Source organism: Fistularia commersonii, chromosome 24 (assembly GCF_037954325.1).
Source record: "Fistularia commersonii isolate RoL2024-O1a breed Wild chromosome 24, RoL_Fcom_v1.0, whole genome shotgun sequence".
NCBI classification, from domain to species: domain Eukaryota; kingdom Metazoa; phylum Chordata; class Actinopteri; order Syngnathiformes; family Fistulariidae; genus Fistularia; species Fistularia commersonii.
The window spans coordinates 11,374,818-11,399,743 of record NC_141307.1 but is presented as its reverse complement, the minus strand read 5'-3'; the positions used below and the strand labels follow the sequence as shown (position 1 = coordinate 11,399,743).

Here is a 24,926-nt window from a genome sequence, read left to right as displayed (position 1 = left end):
CAATCGGGGAGTGTTTAGAGTTTTTGGCTCGATGGCGGCGAGGAGGGACGGGCGGTCATCCGTTAGCTTAGCTCTGGAAACAATCACATCAGTGAACGGCTGCCTGTGCAAATATATATATAGTGTTATAAGTGTTATTTGCAGTCCTTATGTCCTCTATTGTAAGTCGCTTTGGATAAAAGCGTCTGCCAAATGTAATGTAATGTAATGTAATATATGTATACATAAAATATATATATATGGAGCAGCAAAGCGCTCCAACTCAGTTGTGTAAATGTGTGTCAAAGTCAAACACCTTTGACAGGTCATGGTAGGAATTCCTCACCTACAAATGTTCGTGTGAGTGTGTGTGTGTATGTGTGTGTGTGTGTGTGTGTGCGCGCACCTTATTTGCAAGATAATGAATGTAGTTCTATGTGATGTAATTCCTTGGTGTCGCATCAGTTATTCTTTGCATGCACTTTTTTTATGCCTTCTGCTAAATTCGTACACGAAAGGACGGTGTTGTCTGTGCGTGGGAACGAAATCTCCCCATCCGCACCGCTGATCCGATCCAGATCTCTCGAAAAGCCCTCCCTCCCATCTGCGTGGAAAAAAAAAACTCGTCGTAATGTGCATCAGATGACCACGGGTGGGGGGCGGAGGGGGCGGCGGTGGACGCGGATGTTGCGGAGGCGAGCCCTTTCTCCCCGGACGGCGAGGTTACGACTATTATCCCCCGTGAAAGTGAACCGGGTGTCGTGGAAACGCAGCCTCCGCAGCAGCGGGTTATGAAAGAGGCGGCGCCCGGCGGCGGAGAGGAGGCGCGGCGCCTCGCCTGAGCGAGCGGGGCGCACCGGGCGGATGCGCCGACGGACCCCGGCGCGCCGCCGATGGACGCCGGCGCGTCCGGCGGCGAGGATGGGCCTCCTCCTGCTGGTCCTCGGGGGTCTGGTCCCGCTGTGCGCCGCCTGTCCCGCCGGATGCGAGTGCCAGACGCAACCCCCGCAACTCCTTTGCGCAAACCGCGGGCTGCGCGCCGTGCCGAGGGCGCCCGACGCGACGCGCGTCTTCGCCCTCGGCGGGAACCGGATCGGGAACCTTTCCGCGCTCGACTTCCGCAACTGCGGCGACCTGGTGCGGCTGAACCTGCAGTACAACCAGATCCGCGGCGTGCATCCGAGGGCCTTCGAGAAGCTCTCCAAGCTGGAGGAGCTGTATTTGGGCCACAACCGCTTGTCGCGCGTCCACGCCGGCACCCTGCAGCCGCTGAGGAGGCTGACCGTGTTCTACGGCGACCACAACCGGATAACGGACATCGCACCGGGGGTGTTCGCCGACCTGGATCGCCTGGTGAAGCTGCGGTTGGACGGCAACGCGATCGGCGCCTTGCGGGAGTCCGCTTTCTCCCGCCTCGGCGCGCTGAACGCGTTGCTGCTGTCGCGCAACCGCATCCGGCGCGTCGGCGGCGGCGTTTTCCGGGATCTGCGGAGGTTGTCCACCCTCTCCCTCAGCGACAACCGGATTTCCCGTCTGGATGGCGGCGCGCTGGAGGGGCTCTCCGCCCTCAGGGAGCTCTTCGTCGACGGGAACCGGCTGGAGGAGATCCCCGCCGGTCTCCTCGACCCCCTGGAGCGCGTGGAGGAGCTGGACTTCAGCCGGAACCGGATCTCCAACGTGCACCCCTTGGCCTTTGCAGCGCTGAAAGGCCTCAGGGTGCTGAAGCTGAAGAGCAACCTTCTCACCACGCTGACGCTGCCCGGGGCCACTCTGGCCCTCAACAGCTTCCTCCAAGACTTGGATCTCCACGGCAACGACTGGACATGCGATTGCCGCCTGGAGGAGCTGCGGCGGTGGATGGCGGCGGCGCGCTCGCGGGGTAAAACCTCCACCGTGTCGGTGCGATGCCACCATCCGGCGTGGCTGAGGGGTAGATATCTGGACCAGGTGGCCACGGCGGAGCTGAAGCCCCCCGGGAACCGGACCGGCACGTGCGAGGGCCGGGGAGGGGGGCCGGCGGCGACGGCGGGCTCGGACGGAGTTGAGAAAAGGAAGAGAGAGGGTCACGAGGAGGAAGGGATCCAGGGGGATCAGGGAGGGATGGAGGCGGTGGGCGGATCCCCTCCGGCGAGGGAGGAAGCCCTCAGATCCGGGTCGCAGGGCGCCAAAGGGAAGCGGGGGTCAAAGTTGACGGCCAGGACGGTCGTGGCGGGCGAAGATCAGGAGAAACCCCTGACGAACGCTCCTCAGATTCCACCCGGAGAACGCTTCGGTCTCCTGCGGTCGGACCGCGAGGAAATCTCGATTACGGATCCTTGCGTGTTCAACCGGCGCTTCATCGGCAACGTCTCCGCGGGTCAGGTCACGTCCAGCACCGGCGCCGTCCGCTGGAGCGCCGCGGATCACGACCCGGTCGACGTGCGCTACCGGATCCTCTACGACCGCTTCGACACGTCGGATCGTTTCCCGCGCTACGTCTACGCGCACGGTTCCTCTCGCTCCGTGACCCTCCGGGAGCTCCGCCCGGACACCACCTACGTCGCGTGCGTGGAGGGAGTCGTCGGCGGATCCGTTTGTCAAGTCGCGCCCCGCGACCACTGCGCCGGATTGGTCACCCTGACCGAAACGTCCCCTCTGGTGACCTCTGACCTTCAACTGATGACGACGGCGGCGCTGGTCGGGAACGCCGTCCTGGTGCTTATCGTCGGCGCTGTCTGGCTCGGGCGCTACCTGAAGAAGAGGCTGCAGAGGAGGAAGTCGGCCGTGCACGTGCGGCACATGTACTCCACCAGGAGGCCTTTCCGTCCCGCGGCGTCCGCGTCCGCCGACTTCACCCGCTACCAGAGCAGCCGCCCGGCCCGCCTGGCGCCCCTGGAAGAAGGAGACCTCATTGAGTTCCCGTTTCAGGACAGCAGCTGCGCGCGCGACATGACCCGATTCTCCGAGTAGAACTTTCCAAATATTTCTAACGTCCATTTTTTTTTTTTTTTTTAATTCCCTTTTTAGCCGTTTTCTGTCTCGTGTGTTCTTGAGCGTTAGCTCACGCGCGCGGAAAAAAAAAAAAAAAATCGCCGATTTCAACGATGGTGCTAGTAGACGTCATAGTGTCATTTCCTTTGGTTTAACACCTTGTATTTTTTTAATATGCAATTCTGTATCGTATTTTCGCCGCGTGGCAACAAGTAAAAATCCCGACCAATGTGACGCGTTTGTCTTTTCTATTAAAAATATTAACCTCTATTAAAAAAAACAAACATAAGAATGGCTGTTTTTTTACAGTGCTTATCACAGAAAGGTCCATTAGTTACGTAAAAGCACAATTTGTACCGTAATATCCAATTCGCTTGTCATGATGTTTGGTACTTTGGAGGAAGAGGAGCAGAAAATGAAGCGGATCATTTCAAAAAGCAAAAGATGGTTGCCTCCTCTTTCTAAAGGAAGCAGGTTTCCTCAGCGGCCCCTGCACGCCATCGTGAAAGATCCTGTCACTAGGTGGCACTCCAGACCACACCGGCGTGCAAACAGCATCACATCATGGGATGTCATCACACCTGCCGGGGGTGCACACACTTTTCTACCTATAAAATGATCTACTTACTATAAAAATGCAAAACATATATATCAATGAATATATTACGAGGTCTTTATATGGACAATATATGTCATCATTGCATAATTGCATGAACCCATATTGCACAATCCAACTCTACATATTTTGTCATAACTTTACTCTGCAAACGAGGCAAACGCACAACTAAAATGACAGCAAAAAAAAAAAGTTCTCCTCCCACTCGCCATGGAGGTGTTGAGTTTTGGGATTCTAACTTGGTCCAGCTGCCCCTCTCACTTTAATACCCTTTCTGAAGTTTAAAAGAAATAAATTGGAGGATAACTCGCTAGCTCGCTAGAGTTTTGTGGCACTTAGCACCTTTGTATGCGCGTGCGCGGTGACCCATGTGTCAGAAAAGGTCAGAGGTCAGACTGGCTGTCCCGTATGTCGATGAACTCAGCGATCCCCGACCTTTTTGGACCAGGAACCAGTTTTATGCTTGAAAATGTTTCCACGGACCATTTTGAGGCGCTGGGGTACAAATTATAAACACTTTTGTCAGTTCACAGTATTTAATCTTTATATCAGGCAATCGTAATAAGGCAAAGGCGGAAACACTCCTTTTTCAAAGAGGGTCTAATGGAAAAAACTACATTTTTCACCAAGATTTTCTTTGCGGACCGGTACCAGTGGAGGGACCGGGATCTGGGGACCCCTGAACAAAGCGACATATTTCATAGAGGATAGATGATAGGCTAATATCTATTTTATAATACCATGCGATCTACCCACACTACCTTTGCGATCCACTGGTAGATTACGATCAACGCATCGGGCGGCCATGCCCAGTTCTCCGTTATCTAAGTTAAAGTCTTACAGTCTAAGAGATAACTCTTTGCCACGGACATTTTTTGAAATCTCAGAGAAAGATCACAAGAGGGGGGGTTCTAGAAGAGGAGCATTTATTGTCGTGTTAGACACACAGATTGTCGACACCTTTAGGGTACAAAAAGGGCAGTTCGAGTGCAAATCGAGTGAAACTGCGGGGATTGAAATGCAGTTTATTATTATTTTAGTGCGTTATAGCAGTCGTGTAACACAGTCGCTTCCAGGAGGTACGGTGTGTTCCCCTTTGAAATGGCTTTCGGAGGCAAGAGGTGGCATGTTTTTACCGTCTGAATCGCGAGTCTCCGTGGAGACGGCCTTTGGTTTCGCGCAGAAACCAAAGTTTCTGCTCTGTTCAAATGTAGTGCAATACGCAGCGGCGGGATCCAGTTTCCATGTAGCCGTGACGATCTCATCGGGCTTTTGTAAAATGTCTTTTTTAAAAAAAAAAAAAAAAAAAAAAACACAAGTTACGGTGATTTTTTTTTTTATCTTGACACCAGGCAAGATGTGCCATATCGGCCATTCGGTTCAGCGCTCTCCTTCCGTGCACGATAGCTTCGGATCCGGTTATGTGTCGTCGCTATAGAAACATATTCCTTCTTTACAGGATTCAGTCATCAGTGTGTCCTCTACTTGGCGTCCCGGTTGTGGGCTGTGCCACGTGCGTCGCCTCTGGCGCTCGTGGATGTGGAGACGCTGTTGTGTTGCACGGCCTGCGCTCGAGGTCCAGGATCTACAGGGGTGGGACTTCCTCCTGGACCCTGCACCCCTGCAGCTGGACACAGAGACAGCTGTCAATCAAAGTCGACAACGCCGCCGGATTGGGGGGGGGGGGGGGGGGGGGGCGTCGGCTCCTCGGGTGTGTTTTCATGTGAGACAAGTGAATTAAAAAAAAAAAAAAAAAAAGCCTCTACAGTTCTGATTAAAGAAAATATCTCTTTTATTTTGAAAATGGATTACTGTACATACAGATTCAAAGGCAATAGAAACACAGTATAAGAATAAAACACATTGCAATATTAAATCCCTCTTTGTTCTCTGAAGCTTCATACTTTATACCAGTGTTTCCCAACCGCTGTGCCGCGGCACATTTGTGTGCCGTGGAAAAATGCCCACTTTCACCCGATTGGTCCGAAAATGATTTATCCAACGCAAATAATGTGTCTTCCTATGTCTATGTGGGCAGCGTGTCCATTCCATGGCAACGGGTAGTGAATTAACCCGTGCATCTGTGTATCAGAGTGATTAGTGACGCTTTGCGTGATACATTTTTAAAATAAAAAGTACTTGTATCTGCGTAAACAAACAGGCAGCGTTGTTGAAAACTACCGAGACGAGTGTGAAAGCAGTGAAAGCTGCTATAAAGTTGCTGAACTCGTCTCTAAATCCAAACAGCCGCACACCGGAGCAAAACATTAATACTACCTGCCGGCAAAATCGTTGTAGAAGAAATGCTCGGCTCTGGCGTTGATAAAGAAAAAGCCAGTTCTCTCAAATAATACCGTTTTCAGACACATTGATGACATGTCTTCAGACATTGAAAAAAAGTGTTCTGGAAAAGTTGCACATCAGTGGGAAATTTGCATTGCAACTTGACGAATCTACAGATATTAGATATATTAGATTTCACGCTAAGTAAATTGAGACGACGGTTTCATTCTAATTCGTTAAAAAACATTTTTGACCTATTTATTTGGTGGTGCGCCGTGTGATTTGTCTAATGTAAAATATGTGCCGTGGCTCAAAAAAGGTTGGGAAACACTGCTTTATACATCGCAACCGTTTCATTCGATGCCGCAAGGTGCAGTTTCTTTTTCGTTTTTTTTTTCCGTCAGGTCATTAACACATCTACGAACTCCTCTGCGACCGGAGATCGCCCGACGTACGGCTTTTGTGCAAAGCGAGGGACACGCCGGGTCGAGACGTGATTTGATAAATGAACGTGACCCAAATATACTGCTCAAAAAAATAAAGGGAACACTTGAACAACACAATGTAACTCCAAGTCAATCACACTTGTGTGAAATCATAGTGTCCACTCAGGAAGCAACACAGATTCATTTGGACTTGTTTTAAGGACATTACATCAAAGTTGGATCAGCCTGGAGTTTGTTTTTACACTTTAATTTTGAGTGTGATTCCTAATCCAGACCTCCATGGGTTGATACAATTGATTTCCATCGATCATTTTGGTGTGATTTTGTTGTCAGCGCATTCAACTGTGTAAAGAGCAAAGTATTTCATAAGAATATTTCAGTCATTTAGATCTAGGATGTGTTTTTAAAGTGTTCCCTTTATTTTTTTGAGCAGTGTATGTTTAAAGGGAGAATGAGAGTCGGGGTATGCGTTGATGTTTGGTGAGTAAAATATAAACTAGTCTGTGAAGATTCTCGCTCGTCTGAATGCGAAGGACCTCGGGGTTCAGGAGAAACAGGAGAATGCGGAGAAGAAAGGTTGGAACGGCTGGAGAAATGTGTCAGGGGTGATAAAAAGAAGGAGGAGGCGAAAGACTGAAATGGTTTGGACATGTATAGGTGGGCAAACTACGGCCCGCGGGCCACATCTGGCCCGTTGCTCTTTTAAATCCGGCCCGCCGAAAATCGGTACAGAATTTATACTTGATGTGAACGGTTGAATGATTGGAGCTCAAACAGGAGATTATTTCATTTTCGGAGCTACTTGAGAATTTTCCCGAGCTTGGAAGGCACAGATTAGCTTCGTGATTTAGCCTTTACTGCGGACATACCGACACACATGAATGAGCTGGATGTGAAACTACAAGGGGAAAAAAAAACGCAAACAAACGTCAGAGCCTTCGTCAGAGCCTTCAATACCGAGTGGCTTTTATTTTCAAAGCAAATGTCAGACAATGGTCAGACAAATGTCGGACGAGTCCGATATCTACTGTAAACGACTGCGTTTTTTTTTTTTGAAATTTTTTATATGTATCGTATCTTGTGGTGACCCGGCCCGTCTGTCAAATTTTAAAAAACAATGCGGCCCCTGAGCCAAAAAGTTTGCCCACCCCAGGATTGAGGGACGCTGAGGTTGGAGCTGCCAGGCAGAGGCCTGGAGGACGACCAGAGAGGAGACGTATGAGTGGGGCGGAAGAGGACGTGGAAGTTAGGTGGTGTGAGAGGAGATGGTAGGATGGAGACAGGTGATCGAGAAGAAGATTTTCACCCGTGGTCCTGGCGGGCCTGTCGAGGTGGAACATGAAATGATTCACTCGTTAAAGGAACCGACAGGTTTGTGCGTGTTGAGCGACATACAGGCCCGTATTGGACTTCTAACGGGTGAGATATTTGACTTTTTTCAGGCGTCAGCGGCTCGAACAGCCGCCCGAACGTCTCTCCGAAGGGAAATGACACCGCCGCTCCTCTTCGGCCGGTTCGGCTCCACGCCCGGCGGACGGCGGGCACAAAATCGAAGCGCCGGTCGGGGCGAATCGCGAAACGACGACGCCGAATCGCAACCATGGTAACGTTCGCCCCGAACTCGTGTAGTGCAAATCCTTAAGTGCTTTGTTTTGACCTCTGCGGAGGGGCGGGGAGAGGGGTTACGTCGGCATTTTCCCTCATATGCACGTACGAGGAATGCCAAATTCACCCTTGGTGACGGAAGCAGTTCAAAAGTGGGGTGCGGGGTTCTACTCACTGGGGTACCCCTGTGCCTCCCTCTGCCGGGCAGTCACGGGACAGTCCTTGTGGGTGAGCAGAATCTGTTTGAGTTGACCCACCTCCGACCGCAACGACGTCACCTCGTTCTGGGAAAACACAGAAAAATGAGCGTGCTGCGTTCTTGCGCGTGCTACGCTACGGTGCAAACGTACCGCCTCCCACCTGTAGCTGCAGGTTGGTGTGCGTCAGCTCCTCGGCTTTCTTCTCCAGCGACGACACCCACAGTTTCCTCTTCTGCCGGCAGCGGGTGGCGGCGGCCCGGTTCCGCTCCAGGAACTTCTGCCGGCGTTCGTCCGGGTCCTGTTCCGTCGTCCGCCTGCGGCGGTTGCCGCTCCCCCCGCTGCCGCCACAGCCGCCGCCGCCGCCGCCGCCGCCGCCGCCATTCCCTGCCTGCACAGCGTGCTGTGGGTGCAGCGCCTGGGTGGGCTGCATTTGCTGCGCCACCGGTGACACCTATGAAAGGAAAAGATAACGCAGACATATCTGGAAAGGTGTTTTTCCAATGCGATAACATGATATTGTTTTAGCTTCAAATATTTAAACTCTACAACAGGAATCCATTCCCTAACCTATGGTGATACATACACTGCTCAAAAAAAAGAAAGGGAACACTTAAAAAACACATCCTAGATGTAAATGAATGAAATATTCTTGTGAAATACTTTGCTCTTTACACAGTTGAATGTGCTGACAACAAAATCACACCAAAATGATCAATGCAAATCAATTGTATCAACCCATGGAGGTCTGGATTAGGAATCACACTCCAAATTAAAGTGTAAAAACAAACTCCAGGCTGATCCAACTTTGATGTAATGTCCTTAAAACAAGTCCAAATGAACCTGTGTTGCTTCCTGAGTGGACACTATGATTTCACACAAGTGGGATTGACTTGGAGTTACATTGTGTTGTTCAAGTGTTCCCTTTATTTTTTTGAGCAGTATATATTTGTGTTTATAATAATGAAAATATGTGCCATTTGTGGGTGGAGTCATTGATTCCTATTGATAAGAAAGAAGGGGGAGTGTATGGCAATTGCATGGATGGAAATAGGCGGACCGGGTGATATTATTATGGGATTGGAAAGACATATCTAGGATGACACCCGTACTCCAGATGGAGGAGTTGTCTGAGAAGGGATTTGTGGACCCACCAGGAGTTTGGTGACTGAAAGCGGACCGTGATTTAATCTCCACGAGGCAGTTGGAACCACTTTATCAACTCTTTCAATCTATTTGTCGCTTTCGGACGCGTGTGTGGTTTTTTTTTTCACTTATGAGATGAGATGAGAACAACTTTATTCATTTCCGAAGGAAATTGTTGTGCCAGAGTTTCAAGTAAAAAAAAAAAAAAAACATAACAGTAATAGATAATAGTAGAAAGGAGGAACTACAAAGATTGAAAAAAAAAAAAAAAAAAAGGAACGCTTCACGAATTTGCGTGTCATCCTTGCGCAGGGCCATGCTAATCTTTATGCTAATTATGCGCCGGCGAGCAAACATCATACCTGTGCCGGGGCGGAGAGCTGAGCGGCCGGCGGCGAGCCCTGGTGCAGATGTGAAGGCGGGGACTGGTGGGCCTGGGCGAGCGGCGCGCTTCTCGACTGCGGCGGGAACGGGTGGCCGTGGGAGTGCTGGGGAGGAGGGTCTTGGCGTCGCAGAGGGTACGTCAGAGGCGGCGCCTGGAGCTGTGGAGGATGCTGCTGCTGCTGCTGCTGTTGATGTTGGTGATGTTGATGGTGATGATGGGGGTGGTGATGGTGTTGGAGCGGAGGCGCTTGGGAGGGCTGTGACATCATCTCCATCATGTGGCCCATGGTGGTGACAGGGTTATTGACGGTGACCATTCCTTGGTGGTGGTGCTGGTAGTGGTGGCTCATCATCTGTTTGGATCTCTGCGGGGGGAGATGAAGGCGTCCCGAAGTCCGGTTAAAAGCTAATCGGGAAGCAGAACAAACCGTCCGTCCCATTACGTCAGGGGCGGGCAAACTTTTTTTTGGCTCGGGGGCCGCATTGACTTTTAAAATTTAACAGACGGGCCGGGTCACCATGAGAAAATTAAAAAAAAGGCATTTGTTTACAGTTCATATCAGACTCGTCCGACATTTGCTTTGTAAATAAAACCAGCTTGGTTTCGAAGGCTCTGACACACGCTCAAAGCGGTATTTCCCTTGTAGCTTCACGTCCAGCTCATCCTTGTGTCGGTATGTCCACGGTAAAGGCTAAATCACAAAGCCAATCTTTGTCATTCAGCTCAGGAAAATTCTCAAGTAGCTCCAAAAATGAAATAATCTCCTGTTTGAGCTCCCGCATTCATCGATCCAATCATTGACATCAAGTATGAATGCTGTACTGATCTTTGGCGGGCCGGACTAAAAAGACCAACGGGCCAGATGTGGCCCGCGGGCCGTAGTTTGCCCGCCCCTGCATCACGTTCATTTGAAAAATATCCAAACATTGTATGGATCCCCGAACTCCGTTATTGTCCGGCACCTGTAGACGAGATAAGGGGGCATAACGCGCCCTCGTGATGGCTTCACCCTAACCTCACACTTTGTCATTCCGGCATATCGTCAAACTAAGCACGAGTTAAATTAAACCCCTGTCTCACCTTTCTCCTCCATTCGTGTTTGGAGCATGACATCAACCTGGCAATATTCCTATCTGCTCTCTGTTACACAATATTTCTTTAAGAGAATAAGCTGAGGTTTTTTTTTTCCCTCCCCCTCCTCCCTCCCTCCGCCCCCTTCAGCCATTCAGAGACGAAAAAAGGGAACACATTTAACCGCTGCCAAGGGTGAGCTCATCGAGCGGTCCGTGCCAGCTTTACCAGCCAGCCGGGCTGCCAGTCAAACACGCACGTACAGCCGGTCGGAACGGGCTTGCAAACCCCCCGGCACCACCCCTCCGGCTCTGTTTACTACATAGAAACACCCCGAACACCGGGGGCCTGCGATTACATCATGGATCTCCTCGGCCCACGATGACACACCGCGTTGATATTTCTGTCTGCCGGGATCAGTGAATGAAGGATCAGAGCTGTGCATGAAACACTTGTCAGACGCTCACTTTCCACTTGAGCTGACATCCACTTAAGTTTCCGCACAACCGAGATATTTTGATACACTTTTCACAGAAGCTCTACCCAGAGGGCCCTAAATTACAATGAGAACGGAGAATTCACTTTGTGTGTGTGTGTGTGTTTAGAAATAGGTGGAGCTGAACCTGCATGACCGTAGTGCTTGTGGAACTAGAAACCACTTTTCATTAACCCTCGTGCGATCTTAACATTGTGTTTACTTTCAAAAATGACCCATAAGACAATCTTTGCACCCTCGTGGTGTACAGCCGCTTATGGAAACGTAAACAAAAAAGAAGTATCACTTTTTCTAATTATGGGGTCTCTTTAGGAAAAGTCATAAAATTTCAAGTTGGAAAAAAAATAGGTTAAGGTGTTTTTGCTACAGCTAAACATGATAGTGGGTCACTTTTGACCCACAAGACAATACAAGGGTTAAATCATAACCCGCTTGAAAGTGAGAGAGGGACACACACACGGACAGAGTGAGTGTATGTCCATATTTCTGTGTGTGCGGACGCCAGATGATTTCACAGTTTTCTCTCCGAAGCCGACTTTGATAGCGCACACATATTTTCAACCATTCATAATGCACGCGGCGGGAAAAAGGAGATGTAAAATTCAAAAGGGGAGAGATCAAGAGCATGTTCACACGTGGAAAATAAAACAACCCTGAAGCCATGGAGAGCATGTCGGCTGTGAGGTCCTCTCTGTGTGTGTGTGTGTGTGTGTGTGTGTGTCTGAGTTTGAGATTACCTAAGCGAGAGCACCAATGCCAATGTACACACTGCACCGATGCTATAAAAAGTGAAAAAATTGGCAGAAAGTATCTTCTGAATGGTAATAAAATGAAGTATTTCATAGTAACTGCAGTATTCTGAAGAGAATGATCATTCAAGATGAAGTTGAAGAATAAACTATTAATTATAACCAATTTCTTGTTATTTTGATGGATATATTTTGACTTGATTAGCCCAACTAGCTAGGATGAGATGAGCTAAGCTAAGCAAAGCTAAGCTAAATGGTTTCCACTTGTATCGCGCTTTCACACCTTGTAGTTTTAAAACGCTTTACACCGGATTTCACACACACACACACACACACAGACACACAAGCAAACACACACACACACACAAGTAAACACACACACACAAGCAAACACACACACACACACACACAGGTAAACACACAAACACAGGTCAATGGTGGAAGAGTTGTCGCACAACAGATAAGATAAGATGAGATAAGATGAGCTTAGCTAAGCAAAGCTAAGCTAAGCTAAATGGTTTCCACTTGTATCGCACTTTCACACCTTGTACTTTTATAATGCTTTACACCGGATTCAACACACACACACACACACACACAGACACACACACACACACACACAAACAAGTAAACACACAAACACACGTCAATGGTGGCAAAGTTGCCGCACAACAGATAAGATAAGATAAGATAAGATAAGATAAGATAAGATAAGATAAGATAAAGAGAGTGCCAAACGACAGCTGTGATAGGCAGCAAAGCCTTAGTATAAAACATTTTTTGATATCTATACATTTGAATAAATCTTAATTTCATGAAATGCAATTCAAAGTGCCTCGGGGGTCTTATTTCAGGTTCAGGTGGCATTGCTTTCAGACGACTTTTTTTTATTTTGCAGAAACGGTTCTCATTCGAGGGAGGACCGAGAGCGTGAAGGTATCAGAATGTAAAAGGAGACCAGCCGATGCTTCGAGGTGGAGTCGCTGGGAAGAAAACAAACCAGGATCGCTTCGGAGAAAGCAAACTCCAGAGCGTCTCGACCCGAATTAAAATGACAACGTACATTTGTAAAGCGAAAAACGGCCGGATAAGAGGGTTCTCAAAAGCGATTTCTCAAAGGATTTCCTTGGCAAAATGGAAGGGGAAGCGACGTAAAGGTGGACGCGGAGCCTCGGTGGAAGCGATGGGCGGGTACCTGGGGGGAGGAGCAGGCGGGGTTGTGCGCCGGGCCTGGTAAACCCATTACGCAGGACATCTGCTTCTCCATCTGAGGCCGAGAGAAAAGTCACACAGAAATATCCTTTCAAATCGTGACAAGGGGAAAAACTGACACGCACACCCAGGATGGGGGGGGAGGGGGTTCCCCGCAAGGTCAAATCCATCTGGGGTTCGACACTCCTCATTAATTCATCCTCGGGGAGAGAAGTGATTTCTCCTGTCGCACATAAATATTTCCCCCGAGAATCTTGACCACTTTGGCCACTATCCCCGCATGTATTAGTGATGATGCTTGTTGTGTAATGCATGTGTGTATGACCGCAAATGCATTTGTTTGATGCCGTAGCATGACCCCCCCCCCCCCCCAACACACACACACATGCATACACACCGGACTGCCGTACTTACAGGCATGTGCTGAGCAGATGCCCCTTGCATGGCGGGGTCTGGCAGGGTGCCCGGCAAGGAGGCCGGCAGCGGTTGTCGGTGTCTGTTCCGCATGTGGAGGAGGGAGGAGAGCGACCCCGGGACGGGCCTGTGGTCAGCCGAAAAGACAAAGGCAGGGGAGGGGTCAAGGCTGAGGGACGTCCACAGATAAAGTTTCACTAAGCCGCTCGGTTTGAATGCGAGGGGCACGTTGGAACGCTTAAATCCGGGTCTTAGCGGCAGATGGAGTCGAGGAACGCGGGAAGGACACGGCAGAGGACGGCCGCCGAGGACTCGACTCGACTCAAAGCGGCTGCGTTTCTTATCTCGGGTGGTTCCTCTTCGCGAAATGCCGTTTCACGTTAATGAAAGCGACCCCTTTAGGTCACGCGAGAGGAAAAGAAAAGATTGCGGGTGATATTCGACCCCCGACCTCCATGGGGCGCCGGAATCCTTACGTCTTCCGTTGTCTTTTACCGTAAACGCCTTTTTAAATTGACTTTAATTAATTTAACCTGATAAAGGTTGAGTTTCATATCTTACATTTCACCTGTAAATCCCCCGTCACTCCCTTCTCTTGCTGATTTTCTCCTATACAGTGATCTTTTCACTTTTCATGGTTTCGCTACTTCCTGGATTTGCATGGTGCATTGTGTTCTGCATTCTGATTGGCTGAAAAAGTCACTCCGCTTCTTCTCTACCTGTGCGTCCATACCGTTGCAGTTTAATACGTACACGTACGTAAAACAGCTCGCCAAATTTACATGACGTACGTGCAAATTCTCTTGCAGTTTCTCTAAAAACCATAATGTTGACAAAACGCTCCGGACCGACAAAAGGGCCCAAAAGGCAGCGGAAGATGCTATCTATCGCAGATAAAGTTAAACTTCTGGACATGCTAAGGGAAGCTAAAAGCTATGCGGCTGTAGGTCGGCATGACGGAATTAATGAATCTTCAGTTTGTTCCATAAAGAAGGAAGAAAAAAAGATGAGGACGACAGCAGCGATGTATAATAGAGTATTTAATTGTATAATAATTGTAAAAAAAAAATAATAAAGGTTTCTACTTCACGGATTTTGCCTATCACGGGTTCTTTTTGGAACGTAAAAAACAAGGGTATACTGTCGTGTGAGTTTTACCTCACTAACATCACAAGTTGGCTTCATGAATTTTTTTTTTTTGTAAACTTACACCCGATCCAGGGATCTTTTCCCTCTGGAAAAAGATGTTAAAAAAAAAAAAATTTTTTTAAAAAACAGCGTCGCTGTCACCCGGTGTCCTCCGTCCGGGCCGACGTTTAGTTAAAATGTGACTATATTGATATTATGCTATCATCGGGTTGGATGACAAAGCGAAGGAAAGCGGAGATGTGGAAAAAAACTGACAGCTTGTGAGGGAGGAGGGAAGCGAAGGAATGGCAGCGGGTGGGGGGAGGTGGACCCCGGGAACCATGTGCTGACCTAACCGTTCTGGCGAGCGGCCAGTCGTACCACGTGGGCCTCGGCGGCGGCGCTGAGGTCATAGCGAATGATGTCACAGCTGAATCTTGCGGCATGTGAAATACACAACGTACAGAAAAGTACACGGGGGGAATCAACGCGGCTTTTCATAATGTGACCGCAGCGGCTCCGCCGGGCCAACGGCCAGGGTCTCGGAGGGACCGCCGTCGCTATGGAGACCGATGGTAAACACGGGAGGGGTGGGGGGGGGGGGAGTCGGGCGCCCGGTCCGCGGTTCGTTTAGCGAAATTTCGCTGGTTTCGCTGTCACGCAGTCTGGATTCAGCTGGCAGAAATTTACCGCGCCGCGATCCGCTTCCTGCCGTCCTGCCCCGCCGTGTCTTGTCTGGTCCTGGACGGATGTTCGGAGCTTTTTACGTCACGGGCCGACTCTTGGCTCCCCCGACTCGTCTAATCGGATGCAGAGGTTCCACGAGGCTTTGAGCGTCCGCGGGTCGAGGGGAGCTCGTTTCCAATCTTTTTTTTTTTTTGACTGTTTATACAATTAGTTTGTTATGTTTTACTTGAAACTCAAGCACGACAATCTCCTTCGGGGATGAATAAAGTTGTTCTTATTCTCATTCTTAATCTTCCGATAAGAGCGGAGCGTGAATTTAATACGACTGAAATTAGTGAATGATCTAAGTCAGACTTGGGCATTTTACGGCCCGCGGGCCAAATCCGGCCCGTTTTGCATTATTATCCGGCCCGCCGAAGTATTTTCTTTGAATATTTTAACAAGTATTTTCAATAAATATTATATCTAGAAACTAATTCTTTCCTTTTCATTTTTTTTTTCCTTTAATTTTTCTTCCAAAATAATGTCGGTTCGGGGGTACATTTATATTATTATTAATGATTTTAAAATTGAATTAAAATGTCAAAAAATTGAAATTTTTAAATTACAATTTTAATTTTGTTCACCTGGTTGGCCCGTGCATAAAAATTAAATAAGAAATGTGGCACGCCAGTCAAAATAATTCTAAGTGTTAATTTAACAGCGAGTAGCTGTATGGAGACACGCTAATATTCACACTTAAAACAATCCACTCTCGGGGGGGTTTCTCGCGTGTTTTTGGACCATGAGGGAGGAAGCGGAGAACCAATCCAACCTTTGACCTTCTTGCTGCACCGCCAGGCGCCGCCTGTCAGCGTGTATGTGAGAGGAAAACGCCGTTGCGTTCTGTTTTAAATGTACTTTTACCGAATTCTGAAGAGTTTCATAAAAACAAACATAGCTTCTGATATTAATAGAAAATAAACTTGCACGGACATTTTAGAACTCCATTCTTTGACATTTTAAGATGTTTACCGAATAAAAACTTTTATGTGTCCATTTTAAAAAGCGGTGGAATTTGTGATTAAGTTGAATTCCGAACTTCTCAGCTGGACACATTTTTTTTCTTGCCAAAACAAATACCGTCTGTGAATTTCATGGACACATAACCATAACAGAGCCCTTTTTTTTTTCCACCCATCCGGTGGCACGCTCGGTGTCGTTTCGGACCGACGTTATCAAAGGCCGCGCCGGCTTTTTCCAATCAGACGTTTTTAACGATCGCACGTCTGCAGAGTTTTAACCGTTTCTCATTTGGAGATGTCGGGGGGGCCATGCAGCTGCGACCGGGTCAGATGAAAGAAACTAAATCTTCTAAATCTGCCTGTGCGATAACGAAGAACCGCAGCTCCGCAGATGGAGGGAGACGCCGGCCGGCCGCACCGTTGCTCAATTTTGAAAAAAGGGCATTTTATTTTCTTATTTATTTCCTTTATTTCTGAGCGTATCACGTAGACACGCCTGCCTTTTCATGGAAAACAATCAAACTGTATTAGCGTAGCAGTGTTTCAAATACTACAATTTACGTGCTGCAAAAAAAACTCGGCAGGTTTCGTGAAGGAAAATCGTTTCGACGGGAGACGGCGTTTATGTTGACCTCCAGGAGGTTCATAAAAATGATCTAAATTGCTAAATAGCACTTTAAACAGGAGGGCGACTGCGGATAGCCTTTTATTCTAAGATGGGTACGAACATTCTTCATATTGTTCGTATCCTGAGTATTCGCATGTTTAGTTTAAACCAGCCTGGTCTGAAACACGGGGCGATCGTATCGGAAAAAATGCAGCGTTTGTTCCGTCCTGCAGATTTCTAATTTTTGCGTACGGAGAGGAGCGCGCCAGATATGATATGAGGTAGAAACAATGAAAGACTTCCTGAAAGCCGCCCCTTTCTACGCGCAACGTCTTAGCAAGGTGTACGATGTCCCTCGGATCGGCCATTTTATCCGACTCCCATCAATAATTAACCGAATAAGATCGTTCGGGGCTGACCGTATGGAATGCAATTAAAACGCATCAGGTCGTTCCCGTGTAAAATAGTTATGCCGCCATGGTCACGCCGCCACGTCTTTAGCTGCTATAAAAACACCGCTGTGGTTTTTTTTTTGAAGATTCGTGCACAGAGCCTGTATTCCTGCAGCCTCTGGACGAGGCAGGTTATGTCTCACTTATTATGTTTTGGTATTTCGTGTCCCTGTGGATTGTGGATTACGGCAGGTGGCGAATACAAGCGGGCCCCGGGGCCGTAAATACAGTTTACGGGGCGGCTAAGAGCGGTTTTCGGAGGAGCCCTAAATGCATTTCGGTGCCAGAACTGAAGCCGGATGGGAAATCGCAAAAATGTTTTCATGTTTTTGCCTCCTTTTTTTTTACCGTAATTTCCATGCTATTTTTTGAAAACTTAAACAGTGATACGGCTTATTTATGGAATTGTTTGGGCCAATGAGCTTCATGCCACCAAAACATTTATCCTCGTCACATCGGACCGATGAAATGACCGTGAAATTCCGAGGCCGTTCAATTCCGACACCGAAGAAGACGACTTCGGTAGTTTTAGTGCGCAGGTGGAAGACTGAGATAGCGATCAGCTCGAGGAGGACAAAGCGGGGATTAAAAATGGATGGATGGATGCAGTTTTCCTTGTGTTACTTATTTTCAAGCTTTTTCATCAGCCTTGTTACAGGAACTGAGTGGAAAAAATAATTTCCAGTACGTTTTTGTGGATGTAACTGATATGTATTTAAATAAAAGTACAAAAAAATGTTACCGTGTAAATATCTCATGTTATAATGTGGACACCTGCGGCTTATAGACAAGTCCAACCTATATATGTTCACATATACGCTGCTCCAAAAAAATAACGGGAACACTAAAATAACACATTATAGATCTGAATGAATGAAATATTCTTATTAAATACTTTGTTCTTTACATAGTTGAATGCGCTGACAACAAAATCACACAAAAATTTTAAATGAAAATCAAAGGTATTAACCCATGGAGGTCTGGCTTTGGAGTCACATTCAAATTTAAAATGGAACAACACATTACAGACTGATCCAATTTTGATGTAATGTCCCTAAAACAAGACAAAATGAATCAGTGTTGCTTCCTAAGTGGACAGTTTGATTTCACAGAAGTGTGATTGACTTGGAGTTACATCGGGTTGTTTAAGTGTTCCCTTTATTTTTTTGAGCAGTATATTTATTTAAGTGCGACTAAAAATACGGTACTTAGGACCCTTTGGAAGCGACGAGGTTACGTGTCGAAAAAGCTCAGATTGTTAATTACACTCGACGTGCTTGTTAGCAAGGTTAAGGGTGTCTGTTGAAAAGTAAGGATCAGGTGTGTGCGTATGTATGTGTGTGTGTGTGCACGCTAACCCACCCCGAATGCGAGAGAGCCGACGGAGCCTGCGTGATGACGGAGCCGGACTGGGAGGAGGAGAGGGTTTGCTGGGCAGCCAGGCTGCAGCTGGGGCCGATCAGGGGCCCGTGGGGCTGCGGGTGCTGCAGCGGGTGGGTCTGGGGATGGTGCAGAGTCGGTTGGGCGTTCGGGTGCTGCAGCTGAAGCGGCGGTTTGAGCTGGTTCATACATGATGGCCCGTTGTGGGAAAGTGTCTGCAGGAAGAGTTGAGGGGGGAGGAATTGTAAAAAGATCCATGTTGTATATATTCATGCATTATATGAGCATGTGTGCAGATATTTATTTGTTTTGGTGGTTTGCGTTTTTGAGAACTTGCCGTGTCTGCCGTGCGGACTTTTTCGTTCCGATTCCCTCGGGAAGCATACCTGCTTGCTCTTTTCCTCTTCTTGCGCCTGCAGGAACTCCTCCTCGATCTCCTTGAAGAGGCCCACTTCTTCGCAGTTCTGCAGAAAGCGGGTCGGCGTCGGCGTCTGGTCTGCGGAGCGTGACGTGACAGCGTCAAAACAAAGACGCCGGAGCAGAGATTATTACTAAGACACTTTATAGTTTCACTGAGACACTTTATAGTTTATTGTTTATTTTTATTTCTAATTCTGCCTTTTCTTTTTATTATTTATGACTGTTATATTTTCTGTAACTCTGGCACAACAATTTCCTTCGGGATTAATAAAGTTGTTCTTATCTTATCTTATCTTATCTTATTTCTCCGCCCTCTCGTCTGATGGATTTTAATGCAAAGAGAAGCGCTTCTCTTGTCTTTCCCGCATCAGGCTGGCTGGGATGCAGTACAATGTCACGTGACAAAGTTATCAACTCGGCACGGCGAGGAGAATAAAGTTCTGTAGCGTAATCCCGACCAGAGCTGATCTGCATAGCTTTCATCAAAATAAATAAAAAAACAATGCAGCCTTTCCCAGAAATGCTACAGCATTTACACCCGGAGAGGTCATGAGTAAAGAAGAACCAGGATAGTTTGTTTTTATCTGGAAAATAAAAGTCTCTTCTTTTTGAGCCGCTCCCTCCGGGGGTCATCACAGCAAATCATCTCTTGCCTGACCCCCCCCTGACCCTACAAAGCTGTTTTCTTGACAAAACTCGGGGTGTGTGATGGCCGATCGCCCCGAATCTGAGCGCGTCAGCCTTCAGACTAACAGCGACGGACGGACCAAAGCGTATTTTTGGAGCTTGGTGACGGATATAAAAAGAACCTTGTGACAAAGTCCTGCAAGCGCAGTCTTCGAGTCTTGCTGCAGTTGAAAAGGGAGACGCGGACAAATCTGGCTCACCGCTGAGGTCCGGACCAAATGTTAAAATTTTAAAAGTGTAAATGTTATATCCACGCACACACACACACACACACATATATTATACATACGTATCTGCGTGCTGTAAACCGAGACTCAGCGACCACCACTCACACACATTTTTATATTTTTTTCACTATAGAAGCCCATGCGATTCGTGTTTTAGCTTTTTGAATATCTTAATGCTCGTTTTGGCAATACGCGGCGTTACGTAATGGCAATAAAGCCATTTGAATTAAATTGAATATAACTGCCAATCTCTGTTACTTTTCATTTTTAACGTCTCAGTGGAAAAAAAGGAACCGCAGCATTGCTAATCTGCTGTTACAGGCAATGCACAAAAGGGTGGAACTGCATTTTTTTTTTTTTTTTTTTTGTTGGAGCACTTTTGAATCGAATTGTTATTTCTTTTTCACAGAAAGCATCGAAAACATCGGGCTGTGTCCCGGCATGATTAAATTTTTTTTTTTTTTTTTTTTAAACACAGGAAGCTCATTTAACTATTCGGATATGAAGCAGAACTTCACCCAAAGATTTAATCCGAAACATTTTCCAACGGTTCGCATGCTTTTCGGGTAAGACGTTTTTACTGCAATCAATCCTGGAGTAAATGACATGAAGGAGCAATACGGACATCGTCTTTTTCACGTTGTGTGGACAGGAAAGGACAAAATCGGCAAGGTTTTGCAAAGGTACAAACAAAAACAGCAGACTTTTTCTCAACACACAAGTGACAATAACAAAACAATTTCATATGATGGAAGCGTATTGAAAGTGCACGGTTTCTCCTGCAGCGATAAATAAAACAATCTACCCGTCAACTCTTGACCTTGACGAGATGATCTTTGTTTTGCCAACAGACTATCTCAGGAAAGGAAATCCTCTCCCCGTGTGTTTGAATCAAAGTGTCTCTTCGCTCAACGCCGGTATCAGCATGTTTGGTCTGATCTCACGGCGTGTACGCTTCATGTTGCAACACGAGCCGCTCTGTTTCACAAAACAGAATGAACGAAGAAGCCACCGGCGAGCTTATCTGATTTCGTACTGTATAACGTGCCGTCATCTTTTTTCTCCCCTCCGCCCCCTCGTGCACGTAGACAGACGGACAGCTGCCGAAACCTCCGATTAGCGGAAGCGCCGCGTTGAGCTGCCACCGTCCGAACTCCCTCACCTGTGAAAGCCGTGTCTGTCTTGATGGCAGGAAACCTGAGGGTCATGTTGTGTTTGTGTCGGTGAATAATCAGGTGCTCCTCCAACTGGAAGCGCTGCAGAACATCGGGGGAGAATATCAAGCGTTGCGTTCAGACGTACATAACACGCAATTCGGAGCCGCGTACAGTCACGTATATTCCGTTATAAATCTTTCCATAAGAACAATAAATTCACCCGTGGAAATATTTTGCTTTTTGATGGACTGACCTGAGAGCAGCCCGGGGCCTCGCACATATACGGCCTGTCCTGTTTGTCATTCATGTCATTCACAAACCTGCACAAACAGAATCAGAACACAGGGTTCAGTATGACGGCATGGATATATTGCGTTTTGTTCAAAAATTATATTGATTGCAAATGCAAGTGTATTTGCAGTCCCTATGTCCTCTATTGTAAGTCGCTTTGGATAAAAGCGTCTGCCAAATGCAATGTAATGTAATGTAATGATTTATCTTTAGGCAAGGTTGACTTTCTATAGCATTGTCTTATTCATTTCTCCTCACCCAATATGCTGTGTTTTGTTTCTGGTTTGTTTGTTATTATTTCACTAAAAGGCAGCACAAGTGGTGTAAGACCTCAACTTACACCACTTGCGATGATTACTTTCCATAGAGAAAAATACAGGTAAGCAATATTTCAGTAATATCTACCTCCATAAAAAGCAGCAGTGTGTTACATCCATTTTGTATTTAATAACGACAGCGACATTGCTCATGCGTTTATTGTTGAAGTGGGGTTTAATGGGGAGAACTACAGAATGGATGAGCAAAATGAACCCTTAAGTGGCAGCGGGAGCGCGACAGACACCATTTCAGATAGTCCTTTTTTCCATAAGGTTGCACTTTTTAAAAAAACGTTTGTTAGCCCTTACTGATAATATGGATAAATGCAAGCTCAAACGTGCAATTCCAAATATGGCGTGGGGGTTAATAATATTACTGCAATACAAAATATCGTCTTACACGTGGACAAAAATAGCCAACACAGGATAAAGCATGGTAATTGATTCATTTGCATGCTGACCCAGGTGTGACCCAGCTCTTGAGCGGAGATATTGAGCCGGCGATGGATAAAACTCAAACTTATGCGAAAAGCTGCTGTGGCCGGGCTGTCATTTTCCACACATGTAGTTTAGGTTTAGGTTTTTTACACATTCGGTAATCAAAACCATCTCCCGTGTCCCAACGGGTAAACAAATACTGAAAGTTTGCGTGAGTGTGAGTTGAATAGAGGAGCGAGTGTGTGAGGGAGGACGAGAGGGTTGAGAAGGCCTGACATTGAGGTGATGATGGAGAGGTGAATGGAAAGGGCTGGAGAAGAGGAAGAAGAAGAAGAAGGGACACAATTAATGGGGGAAAGTGGGAACGACTGGGGGGGGCGGAGGAGAGGAAGGCGGCACAGCCGGGGCCTCCTCCCCTTGACAGGTTTGAACCTGCCCCGGCCCCCGATTCCAACCTCTGGCAAGTAGAAGTGACTTCATAGATGTTTGTGTACGTGAGCTGGTGAGTTACAAAAGCAAAAGGAGCACACAAGCGTGCACAAGTGTCCGTTGCAGGCGAGGATGGATAGATAAATAGATACGTAGCCATAAAACTTTACTGTAGAATGCATCTCTTCCTCGCTTCGTCTTGCCAGTGAGCAGACTCAGCACATTTCCGGCAAAAACCTCCTGTCACGGTGATTACGTCAGCGCGGAGTGACGTCACTTTTAATTCACAAAAATCCTCACGCAAAATCGGGCAACGCGTTTCTGCGGGTGTTGGGGGGGGATAAATTACTATTACTGCTCTGCAGAGGCACACTTCACTTTTAGGAGGCAACTTTTAAAACAACAACAACAACAACAACAACAACAACAACAATAAGAAGTATTATTATTGTTATTATTGTTAGTAGTATTATAAAACGGTGTTAGAAATCGAAGTCGCGCTCGTCGCTGTGGAGTTCAGTCGAAGTGTAAAGTAGTTTGTAGTTTGGGAGCTGAGTCGCAGCTGTGTGTGTGTGTGTGTGTGTGTGTGTGTGTATATGTGTGTGTGTGTGTGTGTGTGTGTGTGTGTGTGACGGCGTCCCTCCGTACAGCTGCGCCGGTTTTGTTTATGAGCGGAACAGGTTGATTTACGGTGCCGTATGAAGGACACACACACACACACACACACACACACATACACACACACACACACACACACACACACACACACAAATAGACTCTCACGCTAGATGCCCGCCCGCCCAGCGGAGAGAAGTTAAGAAACAAACAAACCAAAAAAAAAAAAAAAAAAAAAACAAGTTACCGACTTCTTCGGGACACCGGGGGACGTCCTTCGGGGGGGAAAAGAAGCAGCGGTCGCGGCGCGGAGTATCAAGTTTTGTGAATGGAGGTGAGTTTGCGGCAGCTTACCTTCGGCGGAGAAGGACGAGCGGCGAGAGGAACCACGTTGGACTGAGGCGAGATTACAATACGATCTATTTACAGAAGCATTACATCACCGCCCGGTGACGTCACGTGGGATTCCTGAACTTCTAAATCATTGCGGTCCGGAGTGAGAGGGGCTGGGGGCGTGGTTAGGGGCGTGGTTAGGGGCGGGGCTAAGACGCCGGCCGGCGGTGGAGAGACGGACCGGCGGGACCTGGGGGGGGTTGGAACCGCATGTTAAGCGTGGGCCGGCGGATAAAGTTTGAGGCACACCGACGGCAACGTGACGGGGAGACGGAGGAAACCGGTGGGTGGGAGCGGGAGACGCCGGTGGAGCTGCTCGGACGCCGCGAACGGGGTGTCCCGGCGTCGGGATGAGTAATAGTCCCCGACTTTTTCAGAAACTTTCGCTGGAAGCGATGATGCGCGCCGGGTTAGATGTTTACTGGCAAGAAAAGGGAACCAAAAAAAAAAAAAAAAAACACGCACATAGGCTTGAGGAGGAGAGTTCATTTACAGGAACAGACGAAAAGCCCTTTTTTTGTCTTTTTTTCCCTGTTTTTTGAAAATGAACTTTTGTATAGGAAACCTATGGAAAGGGTTAGAATTGCTTGTCCATCACGTATCAATGTACACAAGTGTCCATCCACTCTGACAGCTTGCTTTTATTAATGTTGTGATGACGATCATCATCACAATATTCATCTCCTAATAAAATGGTCATGTCGGAAACAATTAGGCTGTTGTCAGAGAAAAAAAAAACATTTTCATGAATTAAAAAACTGGCAATCCTTGTCATCTTCATGTCTGACTGGTTGTTAAGTCATTAAAATCATACGTATTCAGATTGTGTGATTTTATAGGATGTGTCCACCGGTTTATTTCTACATGGTCGGTTTTGTGCGAGAAGCTTAGAAGTTTAGACCTTTTGTTTAAATACTTCCATGGAGTTGAAATCTATAGAGGAAAATCATTGATTGCTTAAATTAAATAAGTGTACAGACTTACTATGAGAGCTCCTCTGAACTCTGCCATTTATTAATATTAAAACCTTTGCCTTGTTTGGTCAAGCTTTCCGGTGCTCCCGCCAGGCTGAAGCACAGCTAAAGGATATGGGTTTGTTGTGGTAGAAATGTGAATTGGGACCAA

The 24,926-nt window shown here is 47.4% G+C and overlaps 2 protein-coding genes and 1 pseudogene across 5 annotated transcripts; 1 reads left to right on the top strand and 2 right to left on the bottom strand.

The window, feature by feature from the left end:
• Positions 1 to 642: 642 nt before the first annotated feature.
• On the top strand, positions 643 to 3,241 carry tril (TLR4 interactor with leucine-rich repeats). The gene has a single exon (XM_086171659.1). It carries the CDS (start codon positions 844 to 846, stop codon positions 2,926 to 2,928), a length of 2,085 nt encoding a protein of 694 aa, XP_086027785.1. The 5' UTR covers positions 643 to 843; the 3' UTR covers positions 2,929 to 3,241.
• A 1,233-nt stretch (positions 3,242 to 4,474) lies between these two features.
• On the bottom strand, positions 4,475 to 23,830 carry LOC147220524 (cyclic AMP-responsive element-binding protein 5-like). Of its 4 annotated transcripts, none has more exons than XM_086171771.1 (11): positions 23,763 to 23,830; positions 21,572 to 21,638; positions 21,324 to 21,417; positions 19,214 to 19,323; positions 18,810 to 19,042; positions 13,570 to 13,696; positions 13,139 to 13,210; positions 9,605 to 9,991; positions 8,260 to 8,550; positions 8,075 to 8,183; positions 5,330 to 7,953 (listed from the first exon to the last, which is right to left on the bottom strand). In XM_086171771.1, the coding sequence occupies exons 2-11, from the start codon at positions 21,623 to 21,625 to the stop codon at positions 7,733 to 7,735; spliced, it is 1,698 nt and encodes a 565-aa protein (XP_086027897.1). In that variant the 5' UTR covers positions 21,626 to 21,638; positions 23,763 to 23,830; the 3' UTR covers positions 5,330 to 7,732. The 4 variants fall into 4 exon arrangements, with proteins under 4 accessions (XP_086027899.1, XP_086027897.1, XP_086027898.1 ...); XM_086171772.1 differs by lacking the exon at positions 23,763 to 23,830 and adding an exon at positions 23,656 to 23,676; XM_086171773.1 differs by lacking the exons at positions 5,330 to 7,953; positions 23,763 to 23,830 and adding an exon at positions 4,475 to 5,192.
• Positions 9,510 to 9,570, bottom strand: LOC147220525 (U6 spliceosomal RNA; annotated as a pseudogene).
• Positions 23,831 to 24,926: the final 1,096 nt, after the last annotated feature.

Coding starts and splice junctions, on each gene's coding strand:
- tril (XM_086171659.1), top strand. CDS start 844: ATGCGCCGACGGACCCCGGCGCGCCGCCGATGGACGCCGGCGCGTCCG.
- LOC147220524 (XM_086171771.1), bottom strand. CDS start 21,625: ATGAATGACAAACAGGACAGGCCGTATATGTGCGAGGCCCCGGGCTGC. Junction 19,043..19,213: donor AAGAGGAAAAGAGCAAGCAG/GTATGCTTCCCG, acceptor CTCTTCCTGCAG/ACACTTTCCCACAACGGGCC. Junction 7,954..8,074: donor GGAGGCACAGGGGTACCCCA/GTGAGTAGAACC, acceptor GCCCCTCCGCAG/AGGTCAAAACAAAGCACTTA.